The following is a 24,600-nucleotide window of genomic DNA, read 5'->3' on the forward strand; positions in this document are numbered from 1 at the left end:
AATAGCAGACATACAAACCCACACGGCGTCGCGTGGACTGCGCACTGCGGGCTTGTAGATCGGCTACTTTCGACGCGCCACACCACGGTGCGGCGAAGTGGGCATTCTCTGGGATTTAGCGTCTATACGGTTGCCATGGTCGCCGCCGCCGGTGTCGCTTAGCAACCAGAGCAAATCGAACAACTCTCTCTCCCCCTGCATGCAGTTCAGAAATGGTTTGACCAGAAATGACATCACCACCCACTGCTAGAAGACAGACAGGACGCTCGAAGCTTCTGGTTGATGATAGGAATTGTTGACGTTTTGTTTTGATCTTCTCTTATTCTGGATCGCCGCTTAATTTCACCGACAGTGTCCGCTTTTGACTGTAATACTCTGCTTTACATTCTGACTGTGTAGCATCACGCCTCGGTGTGAGGGATCCAGCAAAAATGAAATGGATGTTTAAGGAGGATCATTCCCTCGGTAAAGGGATTTTGATTGTTATGAAACGTGCCGATGATACTGTCATGATGGCGCATCAGTCTATAGTTTCCTTTACTTCCTGTTTCGAGTTTGCAATGTCATCCTTGACTTGAGGTGCAGAATTGCATGCCAATTATCCGAGTCTTCTACAGACAGGCACAACCTGTTATCCATTCAGTATGGCTACATGGCTTGCATAAAACGCTATATGATGTGATGCTCTCCCTCCCTGTAACTTATTACAAATGTATCTCCCCTCAGATAATGGGAGGTCGTTGTAGTGCAACTTTGGCCCCTGACAGATATGATTTAATAAGTTTGCGTGCTGCCTCGTGAAGTGTTATCATGCATGGTTGCCTTGCTATAGCCTACTAAGCTAAAATAGAAAATGTGGTTCTTAATATAGGCCTGGTGATTTAAACTAAGATCTAGCTATCTTTTCTTCTTCTTCTTTTTTCAAACTTGACTGTTAATTCTATAGTCTCTGCAGTGCAGAGATATTACCTAAAGTAGGCCTTGTATAGGGTAACGAGAGGGCATCTTGAACATTAATGGTTTTACCACACCTTATGCCATGCCCCAAAGGCCTTTAATCAGTCTGGCTACAATGAATCTGATCTTGCTTATATAGATGGGGAGATAAATTCATCAATGCAACATGTACTATATTGCTGATCATCTAAAAAGAGCACTGATCAAATTCAATAGTTTTTCATCCAACAATCTAGCCTTTAGTTTAGAATCAGACAAGTATCTCACAAGCATGACAGATACCAGATCTACTGTTGGTGAATTGCGTGTAAAGTTAATTTGCGTTTGTTGTTATCCTGGTATGATTCATGTGGTTCTATCCCCGTTTCAGGAAGATGTTGGCGTGTCTACCTTTTATGCAGTGTTTGATCCTGTAAAGAAATCACTACTGTGTCTTATGCTTGGCTTATTTATTTGCATTTAACACCTCAGGCAGCTGAGAGACTCCAGTCAGTCCCAAGAGTCCTTGCTCATCCGATTAATCTCTGACTTCCTGTTTGTTCCCTGTCTCTCCCACAGAACACAGATGTGTGGAGTCAGCCAAAATACGCAACAAATACCCTGACAGAGTACCAGTGAGTAAGGGGGTAGTGGGGATGATGCAATGATGGAGTGAATGAGGAGTGAAGGTGGGTGGGTGGGAGGAAAAGGAAGGTATCATGAACAAAAGTATTATGAAAAGACGGTTACCCATTTTACTTCAGAAGTTTAGTGGGTATTATGGCCTTGTCTGTTGTGACCTATGGGGAGGATTTCAGTGTAATATGGATGTTGGGGTTTTCTAGTAGTGTATGGGTAACATATCAAAAGATATACACTATTAAACAGAGCAAAACTCTCATAAAAATGCATCCACAGACCTGGTTAAAAGATGATTTTTTGGTTTATCAGTGTCACACACACACATTGTCCCTGGAACTGAATCACTTTAAACATTAAAGCTACACCCCTTCCACTCATTTCTAAAGGCAGTCCAGACAAACTGTGTGGAATACCGCAAACTTTGAAAAGTAGCCATAGCCAATTCAGAATGGAATATGAAAAATCACACCTGTGTGAATGTGAAGTGAGGGGCACTCTTATGCTCTATTAGAGGATAAGAGCACCCCTCACTTCACACAGGAAGGCCTTTGGGGAATGGCAACAATGAAGCAATAGAGTATTGCTTCATTGTTAATGGGAATTTAATTAATTTTGTGTGTCAGACATACGATATTAAAGTAATACTCAAATAAGATGAATACGGAATATACAATAAATCAATAATTATACAGGAATATACATTGAATTTCCATTACAGTGAGTTTATGAAAATACCAAGTCATGTTATAGAACAGGGGTTCTCAAATTTTTTGGCTGGGGACCCCTGGAAATTCTTTGGCCATGTCTCATGACCCCCGCCCTGCTCCCCTCCCCACCCCCTATACAAATTGGCCGCTACAATAACCTTAATAATAGAGAAAATACATCATAAATACTGAAACCAGATATAATCATTATAGAAAGTTTATGCATGTACTATGTGTACTATGTGAACTCTAATTTCCATTTTCCGTTTTTATTCTTCTTTTTAATAATCTGGGGATCCCCCACAATAATTTGACGCCCCCCGAAGGATCGCAACCCCCAGGTTGAGAACCCCTGATTTTCTGATATTCTGATTTTGACAGTGTTTCATGCTCCGATCACCCTGGTAAAAAGAAATAGTCAGCTATGCGACAAAGATTGTTGACTCAGTTGTAGGAGCTTATGGTAGTCGAGGACTAGATTGGCACCTCTGAGTTAGGGCCGATTCATACTCCTATTTTAGAGCCGAATAAAAGTCGGTTCGGCTCTGTAGAGCCTACAATGTGACGTCATTTGAGGTTCGGGGGGGGGGGCGGGTACCGTCCTAAAGTCGTCTCTTCGGTGCTACTGAAAATTTCTGACTAGCCGAAATAATTTCGGCACTACAGCGCCGAAACAGTGGTAAAATATGAGTATGAATCGGCCCTAATAAAAGAGACGCATCCAACACGTGGACAACAGTAGGTGCTAAAACGCTTGCACTTAAGAAAGGCCTCTTTGTATTGTGTACCGGGCTCTTTTGTGTTGATAATAATGTCCTGTTAACTTCATCCCTGTCCCGAGGCCTTCCTTCTGCACCTGTTTGTTTAATGGGAACACAACTGGAAAGAATGGGACACTGAGACCACTGACACAGATGAGGGCTGTTACTTACAACCCATTGTGTGGTTAAATAGTTTACCTTGGGTGAAGGAAATAAGTATGAGCAAAGCTGATTTTGTATCTCTATTGTCATTGATGTTGGCCTGCATAATATCCATTAATAAACTAAACCCACACTGACTTGTGAACCTGTACAAAGGATGTACTGTAGCAATAAAACACAACCTTGAACCTTGAAAAAGCATGTCATAGAATACAGTAATACACTTTCCACTATAATGAAACTAATTGATATGCTAGAAAGGTGAAACCTTGGGAAATTGCAAGTGTGGTTGCACCGATGCGAGTGGTGTACGTGGACCTGAGGAATACTCTGGGAGGAATAGCCGACTTTGAGGCCATGCGACATGCCAATTTCTACTGGCTATTGACTCTCCTGTTTCCACCTCTGTACATCCATCAATATGTGTGCGTCTATCTTATCTCTTATCTGTGACTGTGAGCACATCATCTCCAATCAGTGTGAAACCTTGCATGCATACTCCCAGTATAGGCCAAGGAAGAACCTCCACTCAAAATCTTTCCAATTGGCCTCTTGGTGCAGCTGTAACAGGCCCGTTCATTTTTAAGATATTTAAGATTAGTAGCAAAATGCAGTTTCTGCTACTATTTCTATAAAATTCACACGGTCCACATCATGTGGTCACATAATTATTTTGATTCAAAAAGACAAAATGTGTAGTACTATTATGATAATACTACTACACATTTTGTCTAAAAAAAAAATTGTCAAACCAGCAGACATTATCTGCTGATTTGTCATGTGAAAGATGATCAGATTTTCCATATTCTGTTCTGATTGGCTATGACTGGTTTCCAAAGTTTGCAGGTCGTGGGTAAACTGCACATTTCTAGTTTATTTTGGTTGCCTCTGTGATTTTGTGTGCGCCCTTGCATGTACTGCTGCATGTTCACATTTGTATATTCCTGTGCCAGGTGATAGTGGAGAAGGTGTCTGGCTCACAGATAGTGGACATTGACAAGAGGAAGTACTTGGTGCCCTCTGATATCACAGTGGCCCAGTTCATGTGGATCATCAGAAAACGCATTCAGCTGCCCTCGGAGAAAGCCATCTTCCTCTTTGTGGACAAAACAGTCCCCCAGTCCAGGTGAGATGCATGGGAAGGAACACCATTTATTTTAAATGGGTTCCAAGGGAGTTCAATCACCTGTTCCCTGTAATTGCCATTTACAAAATGTGCTTAGAAGTGATATCCAAGTCTATGGCCCTATCTTGCGCAAACTCATTTGCCATGTTTTACTATTTTAAAACATTTACAAATAGTCCAACTAGCCAATCTACATCGACATGTTGTGAGCTTGTAGATCAGCTATTTGAACTATTTTAAAATGTTGTTGATGTTTAAAAAATGGCAAATAAGTTTAGGCGTGGCGCAAGATATAGCTGTTTATCTCCACAGAAAACATTCATTCATGCCATATTTTGTTAAGTGGCATAGGGAAGATCACATGTTATAATGTGAGCTTTAAGGAACCAAAGTTTCTCAGGAACAAAACATTTATGAAAAGACATTGTTGCTCAAAACTGCCTCAAAATAATGGACAGGAATTGTGGCTTTTGTGCTTTATAAATGTGCAATTGTTTTTCATCAATATCACTTCAACTAGGTAGTAGGTACCATATAATTATCTAAGACAAAACGTTTATGCTACATAAACAAGGTCACCATCGTCTAAACAAAACGTTTGAGCAGTACTGGTAAAGGATCTTTTCATGCCTGTGAATTAATTTTCAGTACTGTCGATTCCAAACATGAAAACACCAAAACACACAAACTCTACTAACGGTCATGTTTGTTTTTATTATAGACTACATAAAACCCATTCGTTTTTTTACTGGTATCCTATTAATACTTAGAGGCTACAGTAAACTCCCTTTCCATTACACGTGTAAGGGCGTACTCTTTGTCCCTTCATCTCACTAACTAAAGAACAGGACACAGGAATTGTTAAACTGTGAAATCAATCTCCCTGTGAAACAGGATGAAGCCACTCCCATCTCCCACATTGACAATGATAAAAAATTCCCACATGCTTTACAACTGTGCCTATGTGATGCACCGTAAACAATGCATAGAAAACAAACTATACTTTTTGTGGAAAAGATTTACTTGTGAAAACTATAGACTATAAAACACGATTCACCCATATTGTATACCACTTACAGAGGTATATATAGCCTATTAGCCTTATACTTGTCTCATAACCATCCGATCAGGTGTCAATAGCTATTGGACAGTCATTGTCTTGATGGAGGATCCACCTATAGACAGACCTATAGACAGGAGATACACCCTACAAATCATTGGAGGAGTGTGAATAGGGGCGGAAAGGCAATATACTGTGGCTACCGCTTCCTTTTAACTGTTCAGTTCCCGAATGTCTTATCTTATCACGACTCATGTATCTCCCTACTCTGGTATCTTCATCTGGTATCTTCATTGTGTGTGTGTGTGTGTGTGTGTGTGTGTGTGTGTGTGTGTGTGTGTGTGTGTGTGTGTGTGTGTGTGTGTGTACGTGTGTGTACATGTCAGGGAGCGGATGATGGATCATGCTATGGTTATTAATATCTTGGGAACGCAGAATTCCAAAGACATTTGGCCCCAGGGGCCACATCAGGGACCACTGGGTGCCACAGGTGCACCGTTGCACTACTCTGCACCGACCATTGGCACAAACACTGTTCAGGAGTCTGCTGTGAAAATAGTCACACCAGGGGCCACGTGTGAACCCCAGGGGCCATGTTAGGGGCCGCAGGTGTGTGAATCTCGCTTGCGTCCGAGCATAGGCATGGTAACGTGAGTAATGTGCATGGCGATTCTCTCTGTGGAAGATATAGAATATCTGTATCTATTTGGGGATTTCTGCTGAACGGGCTGAGCATTGGTCTTGTGTACCGAACAATTGGAAAGGTGGCAGCGCTGAGCGGAACCCCTAAGCTGCCTGCCATGATGGTCGAGCTGGGCAGGGCAGTCGGGGAGATACATCGGAAGATGGACGTTTCCGTAGAACCCGCCATTAGACCGCAGGACTCGTGAGGCAACACGAGAGGCAGGTGACATGGCCTTCATTCCGGAAGATAACACGGGAACACACTTAGACACTCACACATGAGAACGAACTTTCCCATCGAACTTTCTCATGGACACACAAGTCCTACACACAGGCGAATATGAGGTTGCTACCTTCAGGAAGGAGATATGGTGTACCAGCATACAATAAGGTCAGACTAAAGAGGTCCTTTGTCCACCAGTCGAACTTGAGGCTTAATCAGGAGTTGTAGTAGCCACAGGGTAATCTAAGCGGTGGATATTGCTCATGTCTTCATGTCTTTATGTATGTAAATTGTCTTGTTCTTCGTTATGTCAAATGTGTGTATATGTGTTCTGCATACTTGGCTGCTGTGTCACAAGACAAATTTCAGTGTGAACTCACTGAACTGACAATAAAGTACTTTCATAGCCTTGTATCATATGCTTTTCAGGGGTCTGCCACAACAATAGTCACACCAAAACATCTACATTGCACACATATGGGGTACTACAGCAGTGTTACAATTTAGCTATTTCATTTCTGTTGCACTCACTCACACTTTGCATAAGAGAACATCAGCTAAAAGCTTTACATAATTGCCAAAGTGACAGTTTCATTATGAATGTTTATGTTGCCCAGGCGGTGGCGTAACCGTCTGGGCACCCGACTGGTAATCCAGTCGCAGTGTGCCGTGACTCCCGAGCCCGACACGGCCTTTACTGCATGTCTTCCCCCATCTCTCTCCCGTTTCCTGTCAGCCTACTGTCTGTCCCTTCAAAAAACCAATAAAAGGCGTAAGCAGCAAAAATATCTTTAAAAAAATAAAATAAAAATTGAATGTTTATGTTACATATCTGTCAAATTCTAAAGGTGGGGTCACCAAAGAGCCTTTGAACACAGACACATGATCTCTGACCATCTGCTTTCTAATCCGTTGCAGTCTCACAATGGGCCAGCTGTATGACAAGGAGAAGGATGAGGATGGCTTCCTGTACGTGGCCTACAGTGGAGAGAACACCTTTGGTCTCCATGCCTTTTACACAACTCTGGAGTAATGCCATACTGTATGCCTCTCTATCTGTCTTTCTCTCTCTCTCTCTCTCACTCTCTCACACACACACACACACACACACACACACACACAGGGCCCAACATATAGTATATTGGTGGACCAATATCAGGCAATATTGGCCGTTCAAAGGTATGTTAAGCATGTATTACACCAATAATTTACCAACATAAATAAATTTCAGCACAATCACTCATAGATAATATTTTGATATCCACATTTTATCTAGACAACTGGGGGGGGGGGGGGGGGTTCTAAGTAAACATGTTACCGTATACAATTCTATGTGAGTCTACAGAAGGCTGTTCTTTATGGTTTTAAGTTTAGCTTCAAACCATAAATAGTTATCAAAGGCCACAGATTTTTAGACGTTAAATCGACTTCAGCCTTTTGGCCGGTTAGAAGAACAATTACGCCTTCATTATGCTTCATCGCACGACTGTGTCGTTCAGCAAAAATAACAGATTTTTGGCAAGCAACGGTCGTAACACAAAGTACAAATTACTTTAGGAAGATCAATTTCTCACGCTGCAATCATCACAGAAATTTGACAGATTAGGTGACTGTCATCAATTTTCTCTTCCAACTATCAAGAGCAGCGTTGGACCAAAAAAAGCAAAACAACCAAAAAGAAACAAATACAAGTTTTGTTGGGCTCAAATCCACACAGACGCATACAGATACACAACACGCGCCAATAGTTACACATTTCTCCTTTCAATCATACTAGATTTCCGTCAGCCAAGCTTGATTTTTATCTCACCAAATGTGTGCAAGAAACCTCATGAAATCATTGCTCATGTTATGGATGCATTTCTATCATGTCATTATGTATTTACATTTTTGTCTGTATATTTGATTCCTTAGGCACCATTTAAAAAAAAAGCGCATGTGAAGCAAGACAGCTCGCTCCTGCTCTCAAGGCAGTGATTAACTGGTGGCATTAACAAGGGGTGCAACAGTTAATCTAACTAATTGATTTAATAGATTATTAAAAAATATATACATATCGATTTGAATCAAACCGATTTTCTAAAATTGAGAAAACCGACGATCTTCAAGCTCACAATGCATTGCGATGCGATTTGTTATGAGCTCTGCTATTTTCATTGTTGTTGCATGACTCTGTTGTACGATAGAGTATAAAATAGGGCTTAAGTGGTTAATCAAAGTAATCGATTTTGTGTATAGTAAGAAATGTATTCAAATTTCTTCGCGTTGGTATATATATATATATATATAAATAATAAATAAATGCGCTTCTCGATTTTCCGATGAATCAAAAAAGTTTGATAGAGTAATCGCTAACGCCAGGGCTCCACTGGGCGCGTTTGGGCGTGTTGCGTCTCCGACGCGTGCGTCAAAAAACGAACCGGTTCAATTTTAATGGTGACGCACGCACGCGGCACGCACGCACAACGCGGGCAGTGGAGCCACCCTTCATTGATTAAAAAGGGAACATTCTGTGACGGTGACGGTGACGGTGACGCTGACGCGACGCAGACGCGCCCAGTGGAGCCCTGACGTAAGAAGATAATTGATAGTTGCAGCCCTAGTGTTAACCAGCTACTGCAGCGTGTCGCGTTGAGCAGTGATGTAGCTTGTCACAGTATGGGAGCACATCCAATACTATTTCATTCACATGGAACTGAAGCCGTCAGCAGAACACTTGGACAAGGTTTTATTTGATGGCATTGTACTATTATGGTATACTAGCCTACGCCCGACTAAGGTTTGCAGCCTCAATGTAATTAAGATGCTTATGCCTGTGCTAATAGTTTCACTAAGATTTTAATGACAATAAAAGACTGCATTGATGGGGCGAGCCATAGATGGAAACAAAGCGGGTCTAAATGTATAAACAGTACACTGTCCCTCGAGGCCACCATCTACCTACTGTCTGTACCTGCTCATTTCTAATGAGCAACACTTCAGGTTTAGTCTTACCCAGGAATTTTACAAGGCTTAAGTTTGACCACATAAATGCAGAATGGACATTCAGACCATTATATTGCCCTCTGTTTAGAGAGATTGACAAGTTGGCGCCTAGAACGGCCTTGTTTGATTATCTTTTGCGCCATAAAACTGGGAATGACAACTGATAGTATTATGATTTGTGTAATATATTGATTGAATGCATTATATACTGTTTTATTTCCTCAGTGTTGTTACATGTTTACTTAAGAAAATGAATGATTAAACCATTTTAGATATTTCCAAAGGAAAGGTAGCTGGATGACCTGACCAATAAAAACTCATGTAAAAGCATTCAAAGTTGTTGCTTTGTTGCCCACATCTAAAGTATTTTATATCAAATGGACATTCACAATTGGAAGGAGATATCCAGTGGTGGAAAAAGTTCTCACATTTCCTATCAATACTTCAATGTAGATTGTATTTCTACATTGAAGTATTGATAGGAAATGTGAGAACTTTTTCCACGTGTCACGGGCCGCCACTCACCCTGGCTTGAACACCAATGGCCTTAACAAAATGACAGGACAAAGTCAGGTCTCAAAATGCACTGAATTGTATTGTAAATTCACCTAAATGTGAATTGGGTTCTATTCTTGCAAACAATAAGAGTAATACACATCACAGGAGAGTAGGAGAAGACAACCAAAAAACAGACGATTAAAATCCTAACCAAACAAATTAAAGTGATGGGCTGGCCAAACTCAAAAGTGGGGATTCTGGTGAACCAGTACTTTGTACTTAGTTCACACAACTTTACACCACTGTCAATATCTAATGAAAACTTCACATAAATAACACAGTACCATAGAATGACCAGAACTATTTTCCAGTCCCTTCCACATTCAGAAATGTATTCCCACACAACCAGAACCCAGTTAGAACACACACAGCACCAGATAATCTACTGAGCACAGAATGTTTTATTAAATTTATGTCAGTGATGCACATTTTCATTAAGAAAGCAAAAAGAGAAAGGCCTCTGGGCTGTGTGGGCACGTCAATAGCTTGACCCAGTGAAAGGAGAAAGAGCAGCATCACATACCAGAGAGACCAACAGAGAGGCCATTGTTCAAGATGTTATCACTTTTTCTCCGTTAGGCATTCTTATTAATGATGGCACTCCCTTCCTCATCAGACTTTAGCTTCTAATATCCTTTACCTGCTTTCAAGACAAGAAACTGAAACCGTTACGTGCCAACGTTCTTTTAAGGTGTCAGATGGACACATTGTAAAATAATAAAAGACTCATCTTAAACCGAAAGCTTATAGATTTGTATGTAGAAACTGAAAGCAACAAAAAACATAAAGAAGCTTTTATATTGTTCCTATAAGAAAGAAGTAGGAGGGGGAGCCATTACAATGGGATTGAATAGACGATGTAGGCCACCACGGTCTTAATCACTAACACCATGCTGCTCAACATTGATATAAGATAAATATCAAATACATCTTTATTTATTAGCATGGCATACACGGGCCATTGTTTTAAAGGACAATCTGCTGGTCCTACAAAATTGCACAATGCCGTTTCCTGTCTACAAGTAATACGAGATGTTCAGCCCGTCTTCACATTATGATTTCCATGCTGCCAGACTCGGAAGCGGTCTGGTTTTGGACAGAAATGTCATGTCTGTGCCATTTTTGCACCCGTTAATATTACGTTTGTGATGTCCCACCCATGATCATCATCATACAACTACAGTATGACATTATGTTTGTGATGTCCCACCCATGTTATGGGGAATATGATCATCATCATACAACTACAGTAAATAGTTGCTGTCGGCAAAAACCTTGTATCTCCACATTCCGACTTTTGATGTTTTTTCGTAATTGAATGCCTTACGTACTTTGTCATGCCACAGTGAACCAAAGAAAAGTATTAACAAGAGCTTTCATGAATAAATAATTACTACATTGGATCCATAGGAACACAGGATCTTTTTGAGTGGTTCAACCACTCCAAGGAACAGCAATGTCCGTGTTAACTTATGTGACTATGTGACTATGAGTACCAGTAGGGGCAAAAGTGGCGCTGTTGTGCCAGAAACAGAGAGAGAGAGATACTGCTGCACTGTTGCCTGCTAATGAGAGAGAGAGAGAGAGAGATAGTCAATACAAAGACTGTTAACTGTGAGTGGACGACCCAAATAAGCATTACACTTGTTTACAAGAGGGTCCACCTTGTTCAATTCATCAAAACATTTAGAGAGGTACAAATAGACACTTGTCTTCTACTAGAATTTCGCCGGCCTTCGGCCGGCGAATCCTAGTTACATTGCAGCGCAATATGGGAAGAAGGAAATTCTCAGTAGTGTGCCCTGCACATATGTAGTAACGGATGGGTTATAAAGTATTAATAATAACAGAAAGTGTTTTTTATTTCTCATAAATACGCAAACATGGTGAAACAACTACAGTCACAGAGAGCAGTGCCAAGGTAGCTGCTGCCTGCTAACGATGCAAACAACAGCCTTGCCTGTCGTGTGTGTGTGTGTGTGTGTGTGTGTGTGTGTGTGTGTGGGGGGGGGGGGGGGGGGATAGCACTAATTTTCGACATTTTACTGTGTCATAAATATTTACATCTGTAGCCTATATTGTGATTACATTTGACCGTACATTTGACTCTTGTGTTATATTCTTGTGAAATATTCAGTAAAGTATTGTGGTGAAATATTCACCCCAAGTTGATAAGATATGCAGAGAATATAATACCAAGAACCCCCAGTTTGAAATGCATTAGGCCACAGACCCCCATTTGATACCATTTGCTCTCTGGGAAAATCAGGGTCCATTTGGTTCCATTTGTATGCTCTTGGAGTATGATGACTGCTAACAGTATTATCATAAAATATGTCTCAGTTTGAAGATTAAAAAAAACATATTTCATATGTGTGAGCTTGTAAAGTAGAACGTTCAACCTAGAGACAGTGTTGCCAAGTCTGATCATTATAAGCTACTTTGGACTTGTTTATCTATTGGTAGTCCTTGACATGGAAATGTTTGAGTTCCACTGCTCTGAAACAACATTAGACAACAAAGTTTGACAGTCAACACTATAATTGATTATTTTAAGACTAATTTCCGGACCATTTCTGATTTACCTACTTTGAACTGGCCTATTAACATTTTTATAGACCTGGTTGCTTGTTTCACTCTCACATCCACGATATGTGGCAACCCTGGTTTGTTTTGGTTTGCGTGTGGATGTGTTTTTGTGTTGCTTTAGCATCTTTATCACAGTAGCTATCAGAGGTTGCAGCAGCTGCTGCTGTCATGAAAACGCAAGTTTCTGTCCCAGAAGCTCACGTTAGGTCTGCGCACACTGTATGTTGCTATGGCAACCTGTCATCAAATGCTGCTAACGTTGTGGTCAGCACTGTTAGCATGTGTGCTATCAGGCAAAAGCTGAGATAGATATAAAACTACTGGCCAAAATGTCATACAAAACACAACAACTAAAATCGGAATGTAATTGTGACCTACAGACCATCATGATTTGCTTGCTGGACCTATAATTAATTTATTTGCATTAAATTGCCACTCGCCCATATAAATAAAAAGCAATAGCCTGCATGTGTGTGTGTGTGTGTGTGTGTGTGTGTGTGTGTATGTGTGTGTGCGCGTGTGCGCAAGACAGACGTGCGTGTGTGTGCAGGCTGAGAGCTGGTGACTGTGATTGACGTGTGAGCTGGATAAATCAGTGAGAGTTGGAAAAAGCGCCCGCAGAGCCAACTCGCAGGCAGTGCCTCAGGCCAGATGCCCGAGAATCGGTACAGGAATCTCTGGGTCACCAGTTTTGGTGTGACACACACGGCTTCCACATTTAGCTTCATACTGGGTGAAAGTGGCGTTCCAAAAATTATTTTTCCCCTCGGAATTCTTATTCACAATGAGATGGAGTTGAGGTGTTTGTGTTTGCTTGCTGGAGCTATAATTAATGTATTTGCATTAAATGTCCACTCGCGCATCGAAGTAAAAAGCAAGATGGCTGCCGATTGCGAGCGGAGAGACGGTGAGAGTAGTGACGTGTGAGCCGGGGGCGGGCCTCTGACAACAGCATGAACACAGGGCAGTGTTGCCAGGTTTGCGAATTGTAAGCGAGTTGTAGTGTGTGCAAGTAGCCTGGTTAAAAGGCCTTGTTTCTGCCCGTGTTGGGGCAACAGAACATGTCGACCAGTTTCTGTCAACCGCTTTTGGTCAGGTGACCAACTCCACAAATGTTAAATTAGATATATAGTCAAAGAACAGAGCAGGAATTCATCATAAAGGAGGTAAAAAGGGAAAAGAAACATGGGGGAAAAAGGGGGAACAACAGGGTTTTAACTTGAGAGAGAGACGAAATCTAATATTATGCCGACTGTGTGACAAGATAAATGTGCAAACGATGAATGGAGCTCCATATTGAGCACATGTCCAGCTGTGTTTATGTTCAGTGAAGAGCAGGGGGGTCTGTGGTCACAACAGGTTAGGAACGGCAGGGAAAACACCATGTCATCTGAGGACACTGACCAACGGTCAGCAACCTCTTTAAACAGCATGACTACACTGGGGATCCTCAGAATGTCTTTTCCCAAGTTCCCTTTCTTCAAAATCACTGCATAGTTCTTACAATTAATTTTCCCATCGAACACAATTTGTTGTAGACTAGTACTATGTCTTTTGTCTCATTAGTTGTTAAAAAATAGTAGTAGGGATTTCAAATGTCTCCACAATGGACGAGCTAAATGTGTTTTCTGTTTGTCAGGGTACTGTAGTTGTGGCTTCCATTAACAGTACAACCGCCTAAGAGGTACAAAAAAGAGAACAAAAACTAAAAGAAGTAGTAACAGGCCATTTAGACAAAAATACCTATTATTTTGGCAAACGAAACCGTCGTTCTACAGAAGTATGAATGAAGGTATGGAACTGCAAATCATAGTATGTGCATTCACTGTATTATATCACGGTATATATACGATATTTCTGAAAAGGCATATCGTGGAGACATTGTGTCATCTCGACGATATTCATTACGATATCGCCCACCCCATGTTCGTATAGACTTCATCGGTGCGCCACCGCTTGCTTTAGTCGAGGTGCGCCACCGTTTGCTTTAGTCGAGTGGTGTTTCCCACCACACCCTGGAGTCATTGGAACTGCAGGAGACTCCGGTCACCGCGCGGCCACAGAGGGAACGCCTGGGTAAGGAGCTGCATCCAGGCTGCTTGGTAAAGGTGGGACGCCTGCTTATAATCCCAACAAGTCTGCAGCTCCTTCCCCCTATACGCGCACACAAACACACGCACACACACACACACACACACACACACACACACACACACACACACACACACACACACACACACACACACACACACACACACACACACATTTGTGGCAGCAAACAAGAGTATTGTTGTTGAGTATTGGTTATTTCAGGTATGCGTGGCTCTGAAAGAATAAACACGAGCGAGAGAGAGGCCTGGAAATCTGCAACATCAGCACCTCTGTCTGAATTCAGAAGACTGTGACTAAATAATGCACTAGTACCACTACTAGAAGACAACACCGGCTCTTTCACAGTGGTGAAAAGCACTGAACTTTACTTGAGTATTTCAAATACTTTTACTTCTACTCCACTACATCTCGGATCCAAATAGTGTACTTTTATATAATAACTGGAGTAGATTGTAGGAGTATACTAGATTTTGCCTATTTGAAAATAGAACAAGCTCTAGAAGCTCACAACAGAAATGTTCTATTTAGTTTTTGTCATATTTTATCTGAAGAGTTTTAGTGATAGTCTAGTTTTATCCATCTATCTTCAACTGCTTATCCGTAGTCGGGTCGCAACAGCTCCACCAGACCTCCAGACTTCCCTCTCCAGAGCAACATTAGTGACTTCCTCCTGGGGGACCCCGTGGTGTTCTTATGCCAGTTTTAGTTGAATTAAAAAGATATGATTTTAGTCGACTAAATCTACACCTGATTTAGTCGACTAAAATGCATTTTGGCAGGCCTCGATGGTGTCGTAATGCCTGATTTTATACTTGGTTGCATGCTGAAAATACGCATTGCTGAACGTGGTCGACGGAATCAACACTGGTTACGAGAACTTACGACTGAGGATTTGACTGTGCTAAAATAAGTATTTTGGAATGCAACTGTGCGTGAGAAGGAGGAGCTCTGATTGGTTGACAAACAACTGCAGACAACAATGAATGAACACTTGGATTACACAGAGTACAAAACCAAGCCATTCTGTTTATTTTAAATAGACGTGGGACAATTGAGCTGGCTCACCTTGAGAAAAACGCTATTGTAGTGTGTGTGTGACGTGTGTGTGTGTGTGTGTGTGTGTGTGTGTAGTGGTGGAAAGTACATTTACTTATAAGTACCGTACAATTTTGTCAATACTTTTACTTCTACTCCACTACATCTCGGATCCAAACATTGTACTTTTACTCCACTACATTTATTTGATTTATTTGAAAACTGGGTTGCAAAATCGTGGGGTAAGCTTCTGCTTAGTACATTTTGTACAAAAGTATTGATGCCAATACTTTTGTACTTTTACTCAAATCAATGTTGAATTCCGGACTTTTGCCTGTAACAAAGTATCTCTACATTGATAATTTTACTTGAGTAAAACATGTGAGTATTTTTTCCACCACTGTGTGTGTGTGTGTGTGTGTGTGTGTGTGTGTGTATTGTGGGGTTCCATTTATGAGACAGGGCTGAGCCAGGATCAGGTTATCTTCAGCAAAGCTGACACACAGAGGTACTACTGTTCTCCCACAGGAGAGGATCCTCAGCCATCAACGCAAACCGCCACACACGCAGACACGCACGCACACGCATAATAGTAGTGTGAGAAGGTGACTCCATGAATGTGCACAGAGACACACAATGTAAGCAGTGCACAAACAGACGTGCCTGTGAAAACCAGCACAGGCACGTGTAAACATACAAGCATGCACATGATATCTGATGTCTTTTGCCAGGGAATGCCAGGAGGAGCCGAGAATCATCATCATAATGTCCTAATTCAATTGTTCGCAATACATAACTCATAACTCATAAACGGGATATTCTGGTATGATGCAATAACGCAAATTACTGGGCGTAAAAAGTGTCTACAAATGTAGACAAGTACCGGTATCTCTGGATCAGGTTGTTAAACGAGAATGGTGCGAAATGTTTGACTCGACTTTACTCCTATTCATTAATGTGTTGTATTACATGGCTCTATATTATGAATTATTTTTAGTTATTATTATATATTAGTACTTTAGTACTACTTATATTATTAGTACTTTAACTACTATAACATCTCCATGTCTCTTTAGCTCTTTATAACAGAAAATGCATATTTATTTATCCAAAAAATATCACTTGCAAGACCTTTTACTAGGGCCTTCAAATACAGTACTTTTCTACCAGACAGAAGGCGAAGTGACCTTTTCACTTTTGGAAAATAATATTGAAGCATCATTTTCCCAGGCAGCTGGTTGGCAGGTATCTTTTAGACCCACATGTTTGTGCCAGCGTGGCCGCTATGCTCGATAACAGACTGGACAAGCCCAAAAGGCTCATTGATACCCGCCGGGTCGCGATACATTTCTTATCGAGTTCGTAATGAGCTCCGTTTTCCAGCGTCATTACCTGAGAGAGTCGGGTACAAGAGATGGGTCCGTGGCAGCCACTAGAGACAGGAAGGTGTGGAACAACTCCACCTTACAGAGAAGAGACCTACGCGCACACACACACACACACCCACACACACACACACACACACACACACACACACACACACACAAACACTTGAGTCAAAGTATAGATACTCCTGGTCAAATATTAAAACTACAAGTGAACGTCTGTTTTATTGTCAAAAAATATAAATTGTAGTAAAGACAATATTTCCACTCCATTTGAAATAGACCTCAAGTGGTTTTATTCTTGTACATTTTCCCTTTGTGTAAATGTAGCGGTTAGGTATGTCAATTATCGATTAATTCATGAATTGATAATTGATAACGGGGCCAGGCAATGGCATCTTTGTATGAGGAATACAGTGAAATGAAAAGTGCACTGTCTTGTCTGTCACATCGCATGCAAAAGCAGTGGCTACCAAGGACAGATACTCAGAAAAGGTACTCAATATGCTCAACATGCTGAAATTGAATGATGCCTTTTATTTGTTGTGTGGTGGTTGTGTGCAATGTCATGAAAAGCAAGATGAGCTGTGAAGGTCTATAGAGTCTATCATGTTTTTAATATATGTGAAATATATATCAAAACAATCACTGCATGTTGTCCTTACCTTGCTTTAGCTGTACCAAGGCTCTTCTTGGTGGCACCGTGCTTGTAGCCATTGGCAGTGACATCGAGTGGTTGATCAGGTACATTACACCAGCTGATCGCTAGAACAGAAAAGTCTTTACTATACTGGCAGATGTATAGCATATCATAAACTTTTCAAACCAGTTATAATTATCTTTTCTATTATTATACCTAAAACATTACACCTGAGTGTTTGAAGTTAAAAACATTTAACACTGTGTTCAAAGGGAACAGCAACAGTGTTCTAAATTTAGATCCCACGATTTTGTAACCCATTTTTCACCCGGTGCCTGGACGCTACTCTCCCTCTGCCAACCTGAGGAGAGCCCCGAACTGAGCTGATACTTCCTTCAATGCTTGAAGAGTGAGCAGGCCGCTTCTTATCACCTGACAGGGGGGAGTTCCCCTGGTAGGATGTAGCACGTGGAAGGAACGCGTTATTCCAACCAGTTCCTTTTCCCTCCATCAGGTGAGGTGCCCCGGCTGACAAGGGGGAGGCAATATAGAGAAGTTTTTTTATGAGGGTACCTAACCTAGGGGATACGGGGAGAACATGCAAACCCTTGGCCCTTTCGCCAACCCCACCTAGGATATGGGTGCTGTGCTGATGACGTGGAGGAGAGAGCACGCACACAGCGTCGGGAATGGAACCCGGGACCTTCCAACGAAAGCGCTACCGACTGCACCACCATGTGCCCCAGAGCATGCATTGGCAACTGGCGGCCCCCACCATCACTTAATGCAGCCCGCAGGTTAGTAGCCGAACATTGATATATTATTGATTTCAGCTAATTACTAGTGTTAAAATGTAATTGTCTTTTTTTATGACCAATGTATTTGTATTTAGTTCATAAAGATAACATAACTATAACTAAATGCATTTGAAATTAAATAAAAATTACAGTTATTCAGGATTTCAATGCAAATAAAATTATAGCAAAAATACAAGCTTAAAACGCATTGCACTGCGACACGTTTAGAGCTGGTAGATCGGCTATTTTTCCTACGACAGTAAATATGGCCCTCTGGAGTGAGTGTGGAAATATAGTGGCCCTCTGGAGTGAATGTGGAAATATAGTGGCCCTCTGGAGTGAGTGTGGAAATAATAGTTGCCCTCTGGAGTGAGTGTGGAAATATAGTGGCCCTCTGGAGTTGAGTGTGGAAATGTAGTGGCCCTCTGGAGTGAGTGTGGAAATGTAGTGGCCCTCTGGAGTGAGTGTGGAAATGTAGTGGCCCTCTGGAGTGAGTGTGGAAATGTAGTGGCCCTCTGGAGTGAGTGTGGAAATGTAGTGGCCCTCTCCATCGTCAAAACTACCCCTGCCCCAGAGTACAATTTTGATGAGGGGAGAGTCCAGCACTCTACCTGCTCCACAGGGGGAGATCCGGCCCTGCCCTGCCCGGTGCGAGAGCTCAGTCTGGGCCTGGCTGCAGGGGAACTCCAGGCTGGACTGAAACACCTCCACAGGACGCACTGAGAACCCAGCCGGGAGGTCTGACACATGGGAGCACCTGCACAACATGCACAGTAGACAGCTGAGCCTCATTTAACCCATTTATATAAGGACCCGATTCTACAAATGTCTTCTAAAATCCTATATAGCAAACAGTGGTGTTATATGTTATATGTATTTGGTTGCCGAATCTCCATCTCAAAATATTTTGTTCCAAAGAAATCCCCAAAACAGTATAAATATGGAGATACAATGACAATGTCAATCAGTGTATTCAGGTTTCGGTACCCAGCATGGATGAAATAGGCTCTCCTCTCTCTCCCCGAGCGTCGCCAGGCTCTCTACCTCCATCCTCTCTACCTCCATCCTCTCTCCCTGCCTGTATCTCTCTCTCTCTCTCTCTCTCTCTCTCTCTCTGTCTCTCTCTCTCTCTCTCTGTCTCTCTGTCGCGAGCTCTGGTTTAACATCACACAACTATCAAACTATATCTATATTTGCAGAGAGGGTGTGTTTTGCATTCATAGAAATCACAATAGATTGTGCATTGCACCGGATTCTCACATAGCCATCGGAAAAACCTCATAGAGAAGCCCACCTGTTGACGATGGCTCTTTGCATGACTTCACGGCTGTAGGGACACTTTCCAACCACGACGGCACTGAAATAGAGTCCCTCTTGCAGGTAGTGGGAGAGCAACGCACCCTGGAAACCCAGCACGCCCCAGCGAGCCATTTTGTCACTGCAGGACAGGGACAGAGTGGGCTCCCCGCGTCCCGGCTTCACCCGAAGAACCCCGGCACTGTGGTACCCCGCACCCGGTAGGAGAGGGTCTGTTGGGCCACCCGGGACACACTTAGCCCCCGTTCTGCAGATGTCCGGCAGGGTTTGTGAACTCTCCGCGGTATGATCAGGCTTGTTCAGGTCCGTGCGTGGCCCGATGTTACCCTCCGAATGTTCCGTTGACGTTTGTGAGACGTTGTTTGCGGGCGATACTGTAACGCAACTTTGCTTCGCTGTGTCTGTACCAGAAACCTCTGTCTGTGTCGCATCTCCTCTGCTCTCCGGGTCCGTTCCTTCGGACTGCCTCTCCTCCGGACAGCGAAGCTTAGTGCTCCTCCCGTCGGTCAGCTCCTCCTCGGCTTTTCGCTTCAGGGACCCTCCCTCGCCGGCGTCTGTCACTTCGCCACTGCTTTTAGGGGCCTCCCGTGAGATGACTGGAGGGCAGGGTTGGGATTGGCTGTCAGTCAAAGGGATGATGGAGGCGTCGCCACCTGATAATACATATAAGATGATTTGGCGTGTTGGTTATTAAATGGGGGAAAACCATATTCGCTCTACAGCAACACATGTTCACTGCACTGGTCTCCAGTGCTGGGAAACATTGACTTCCCATCACAAACATTAACTTCTACCAGCAGGTAAAAACCATCACCTTGGTCATACTAATTATTATGCAAGCCAAAGAAACATTGGACGTTTATAATAAAATCAAATGACTGAGAACTAAAAAACATTGCTAGGATGCAACTGGGACATATCCTCAGTGATGTATCCCAAGGTCATCAGGGTTTCGGGTCTTCCAACATCATACCCCTCACTCGGGCGACCCAGCCGGGGTGATCAAGTCCTGTCTTACGTCCCAGTAGCTACCCTCAATCAGTCCCTTAGGGAAAAACCAGGGACACACAATCCGCTGCTCCAGAACTACTCTGGGCGTGCCATTTGGCGTGTGGAAGGACTTGCCACTCAATTTATCCACAACACATATTAGATGTATCTATTTTCCCATTCATTTTTACCCATAAACCTTTAAAAAACGATTTATTTAAAGACCTTTAAGCCTCGGACAAAGCCAACTCGGCTCCTGAGAAATCATGACAATAAGCAGATTTCTTTGGGCCGAACAAATAATTAGAAAGAAGATTGAAGAAAGAAATTGTGTTTAGTGTCATGATTTGTCAGGAGCCGAGTTGGCTTTTTCTGAGGCTTAAAGGTCTTTAAATAAATATTTTCTGAAACGTCTATGGGAAAAATTCTCTTCTGGGACGCTCATCGGGGGCGGAACTGCGACGCTCTATACTGCTGTAAAACTGCGCGTGGACGCACGCACACACACAAACACACACACACACACAGGACTTACAGGGAGTGTGACTGGTGAAGAAGAGGAATGAGACTCCGTGTGGAAGCTTCCATTTCCTCGGCTGCTCAGCCTGACAGAAGATGGAGTTTCCCTGACCACACACCGCCCTGCGTAGCTGCTCCATCAGGTACCTGTGGTGGTGGAAAAAGTACTCACATGTTTTACTACGAGTCAAAGTATCAATACTGCAATGTAGAAATACTCTGTTTTTAAGTAAAAGGCCCTGGGTATCAAAGTTCTTGACAGAAAAAGAAGCTCATAACATAACATACGGTGGATTTTTATGAAACAAACATTTTGCAGATAGAAAGAGGATAATTCAAACTTTTTGTACAGCTGCAATGTTGGTGAGTTTAACGTCGTCTAATATAATAAAATCAGATAGGACTTTTCGGTTTGGCTGTATGGGCTATCAGTGGGCTGGTGTTGCAACTCTAAGATTCAACATTATTTTAAAAATAAATCTAGTGTTGCAAATTGCGGCTAGTCATATGGGTGGGCCGCAAACACTTTCCACATTTTCGAGTCGGCCCTGATCCAGAAACGGTTGGCAAGACACTTTTGTAGTCACACCCAACTCACAGTCAATTACTGACACAATGTGTTTGTCACTAGTGATGATTTTAGTTTTAGTCATACTCTTTTGAATAGATTTTTATGTACAGTAGTTTCAGTCACATTTTAGTCATCTTAAATGGTTTAATGTTAGTCTAGTCTAAAATCTACTAAATGGCAGTCGTAATGGCAGATTTTACACTTGGTTGGGACGCATTGTGAGCTTGTAGATCGGCTACTTTCAGCATGCAACCAAACATAAATGACATTTTAGTCTAGTTTTTATTTGTTCTCTATACATTTTAGTCATCATAGCTTAGTTTTCATTTAATTTTCCTCAGTGAAAAAAGGTAGTCGAACATGTTTTGTCAGTTTTGGTCGACAAAATCAAAACTATTTGTCACTAACCTGACACAGCCCCTTCTGGCTATGACCTCGGCGTGGCTGTCATTAAGCACGTCACCTAAAAGGACAGGAGAGGAAAGTTGACAATGACCTTGGGTAAAATAGTCCCATTCAGCACCCCCTTATTTTGGTGCCGCACTACGAGCCTGTAGATCTGCTATGTTTGAAAAATCGTGAAAATGTGGTGCAAATCTTTAAATATATATTCTTTCAGAGCGAACGTTTTTAACTCAAATCTTTGCTTCTGGGGGGTCCCTGGAACAACATATTTTCAGATGGGGGTCGGCAGCCAATTACATATATTTTTTGGGGTCCTTGACATGAAATAGTTTGAGAACCACTGATATAGAAAGAAACATAGGTTTTTCAGAAAACGGCTTCAGGTCTAAATGGGTTAAACTAATACGCACAATTGTGCACAATAAAAGAAAGGGAGAGTGTAAATAAAACAACTTAATTTTATTATCCAATGAGCATATCTTCTTCTTTTCCTTTCGGCTTTTCCCTTCAGGGGTCGCCACAGCGAATCATCTCTTCTCTCACACCAACTGACTTCATGTCGTCTTTCACTTTCACATCCATAGTCTTCCTCAAGGCCTCCTGCCTGGCAGTTCTAACCTCAACATTTTTCTACCGATATCCCTCCTCTGTACGTGTCCAAACCATCTCAGTCTGGCCTCTCTGGCTTTATCACCAAAACATCTGACATGCGCCGTCCCTCTGATGTACTCGTTCCTGATCCTATGCATCCTTGTTGCATATATATCCATGCTATTCATAACCATGCGATCCATCCATATCCATGCTGCTATAGATTACATGTATTGTATAATATATTTTAAACACATTATACATTTATTAACATTTTAATCTTAAACCAAGATCTATAATAATGGCTTATTATCATACGACACAAAACCAAACAGACCTTTGGAGCTCATGGCTGCGCGTCCAATACATTTGGTCCCTGTTCCTAAGGACACAACCTCCTTTTCAACTGTTGAGGGGGGGAAATAAACGTAATGTATGTAAATGTAAAATAAACGTAATGTATGTCAATGTAAAATAAACTTGTCACACCATATTCAAAAGCATTAAGCAGTGGTGTAAAGTAACTAAGTACATTTACTCAAGTACTGTATTTAAATATGAGAATTAATTTTTACTTACTTACTATTTCAAATGTTCAGTTATTTAGTTTTTCAACTCCACTACAAGTTATCTACTCCACTACAAGAGGCAAATATTGTACTGGGAAAAAAAATGATGGATTGAAAATGGAGGACGCTGGTGTAAACAAGTCTTAGTATGGTAAGTAACTGTAGCCTGAATAATAGTGCTTTTCCTGGATATTTCCTCGCAGTAGCAGTTTTTGTATTGACCTATACTTTCTTTTGAACTGTACCCTAACTGTGAATCAATAAATACTTTTTTTAATCAATCAAACACTTCAGCCCTATATACATTTTGGCCATTTAAAAATAGCCTATAGTATCTAACAAAAAAATGTATATACATTTGGAAACTTTTTTTGAAGACATTTCTGCACAATAACTACTTTCTACTTTTGGTAGTTTAGTGGGATACCAATACTTTTGTACTTTTACTCAAGTAAAAAATATAATTTCTCACTTTTACTTGTAACAAAGTATTTCTACATTGCAGTAATGATACTTAAGTAGTTAGTAATGAACCATTGAGTACTTTTTCCACCACTGAAAAGTTAAACCAACCTTTGTCAGTGTCCCAGCAGCGGGTGAGCTTCACCACAGCGGCCAGCAGGGTCCACTCTCTCCCCGGCTCAGGCTTGCCTCTCTTGGGAAGATCGTTGAAGCGCTCGTAGCACAGCTGGGCGACTTCATCAGCGCTCCACATACTGGTAAACAGCAGGGTGGACCACTTTCACAGCTCAACCAATGGGTTTGGCATTTCGTACTGTAAACAATATCTGTAATAATAACGAAGTAATAAAGTCGAAGAAGTACGCATTGTATTGTAACACTGTTCCTTGTTCAAATCTTAGAGTATAAGTTCAAACACTTCTCGTTCAAACACGAGAAGATGTTTATTACTACTACTTCCGGGTCATGGACGAGGGGTTTAGATTCAACTATCACAATAAAAGTCCTTCGTTTCTAATATATATATATATATATATATATATATATATATATATATATATATATATATATAGTGATTATATACACACACACATTGATTGATTGATTGAAATATTTATTAACAGTTTGTACAGTTGTACATTTCAAGCACAAACTCAATACAAAGACTGTTAACTGTGAGTGGACGACCCAATTAAGCATTACACTTGTTTACAACAGGGTCCACATTGTTCAATTCATCAAAACATTTAGAGACATACAAATAGACACTTCTAT

At 41.7% G+C, this 24,600-nt stretch overlaps 2 protein-coding genes across 2 annotated transcripts; one reads left to right on the plus strand and one right to left on the minus strand.

Annotated features, from left to right (window-relative positions):
• Positions 1-252: 252 nt before the first annotated feature.
• Positions 253-9,616, plus strand: LOC308314031 (gamma-aminobutyric acid receptor-associated protein-like 2). The gene is made up of 4 exons (XM_080761409.1): positions 253-465; positions 1,516-1,571; positions 4,162-4,334; positions 7,220-9,616. The coding sequence occupies exons 1-4, from the start codon at positions 432-434 to the stop codon at positions 7,332-7,334; spliced, it is 378 nt and encodes a 125-aa protein (XP_080617535.1). The 5' UTR covers positions 253-431; the 3' UTR covers positions 7,335-9,616.
• Positions 9,617-14,300: 4,684 nt separating this feature from the next.
• Positions 14,301-24,159, minus strand: adat1 (adenosine deaminase tRNA specific 1). Its single transcript, XM_080761528.1, has 9 exons — positions 23,938-24,159; positions 23,133-23,201; positions 22,208-22,262; positions 21,245-21,375; positions 19,697-20,372; positions 19,014-19,159; positions 17,631-17,730; positions 16,973-17,059; positions 14,301-14,587 (listed from the first exon to the last, which is right to left on the minus strand). Exons 1-9 carry the CDS (start codon positions 24,077-24,079, stop codon positions 14,455-14,457), a joined length of 1,539 nt encoding a protein of 512 aa, XP_080617654.1. The 5' UTR covers positions 24,080-24,159; the 3' UTR covers positions 14,301-14,454.
• Between the last annotated feature and the right edge of the window lie 441 nt (positions 24,160-24,600).

Source organism: Protomyctophum bolini, assembly GCF_963924005.1.
Source record: "Protomyctophum bolini genome assembly, chromosome: 4".
NCBI classification, from domain to species: domain Eukaryota; kingdom Metazoa; phylum Chordata; class Actinopteri; order Myctophiformes; family Myctophidae; genus Protomyctophum; species Protomyctophum bolini.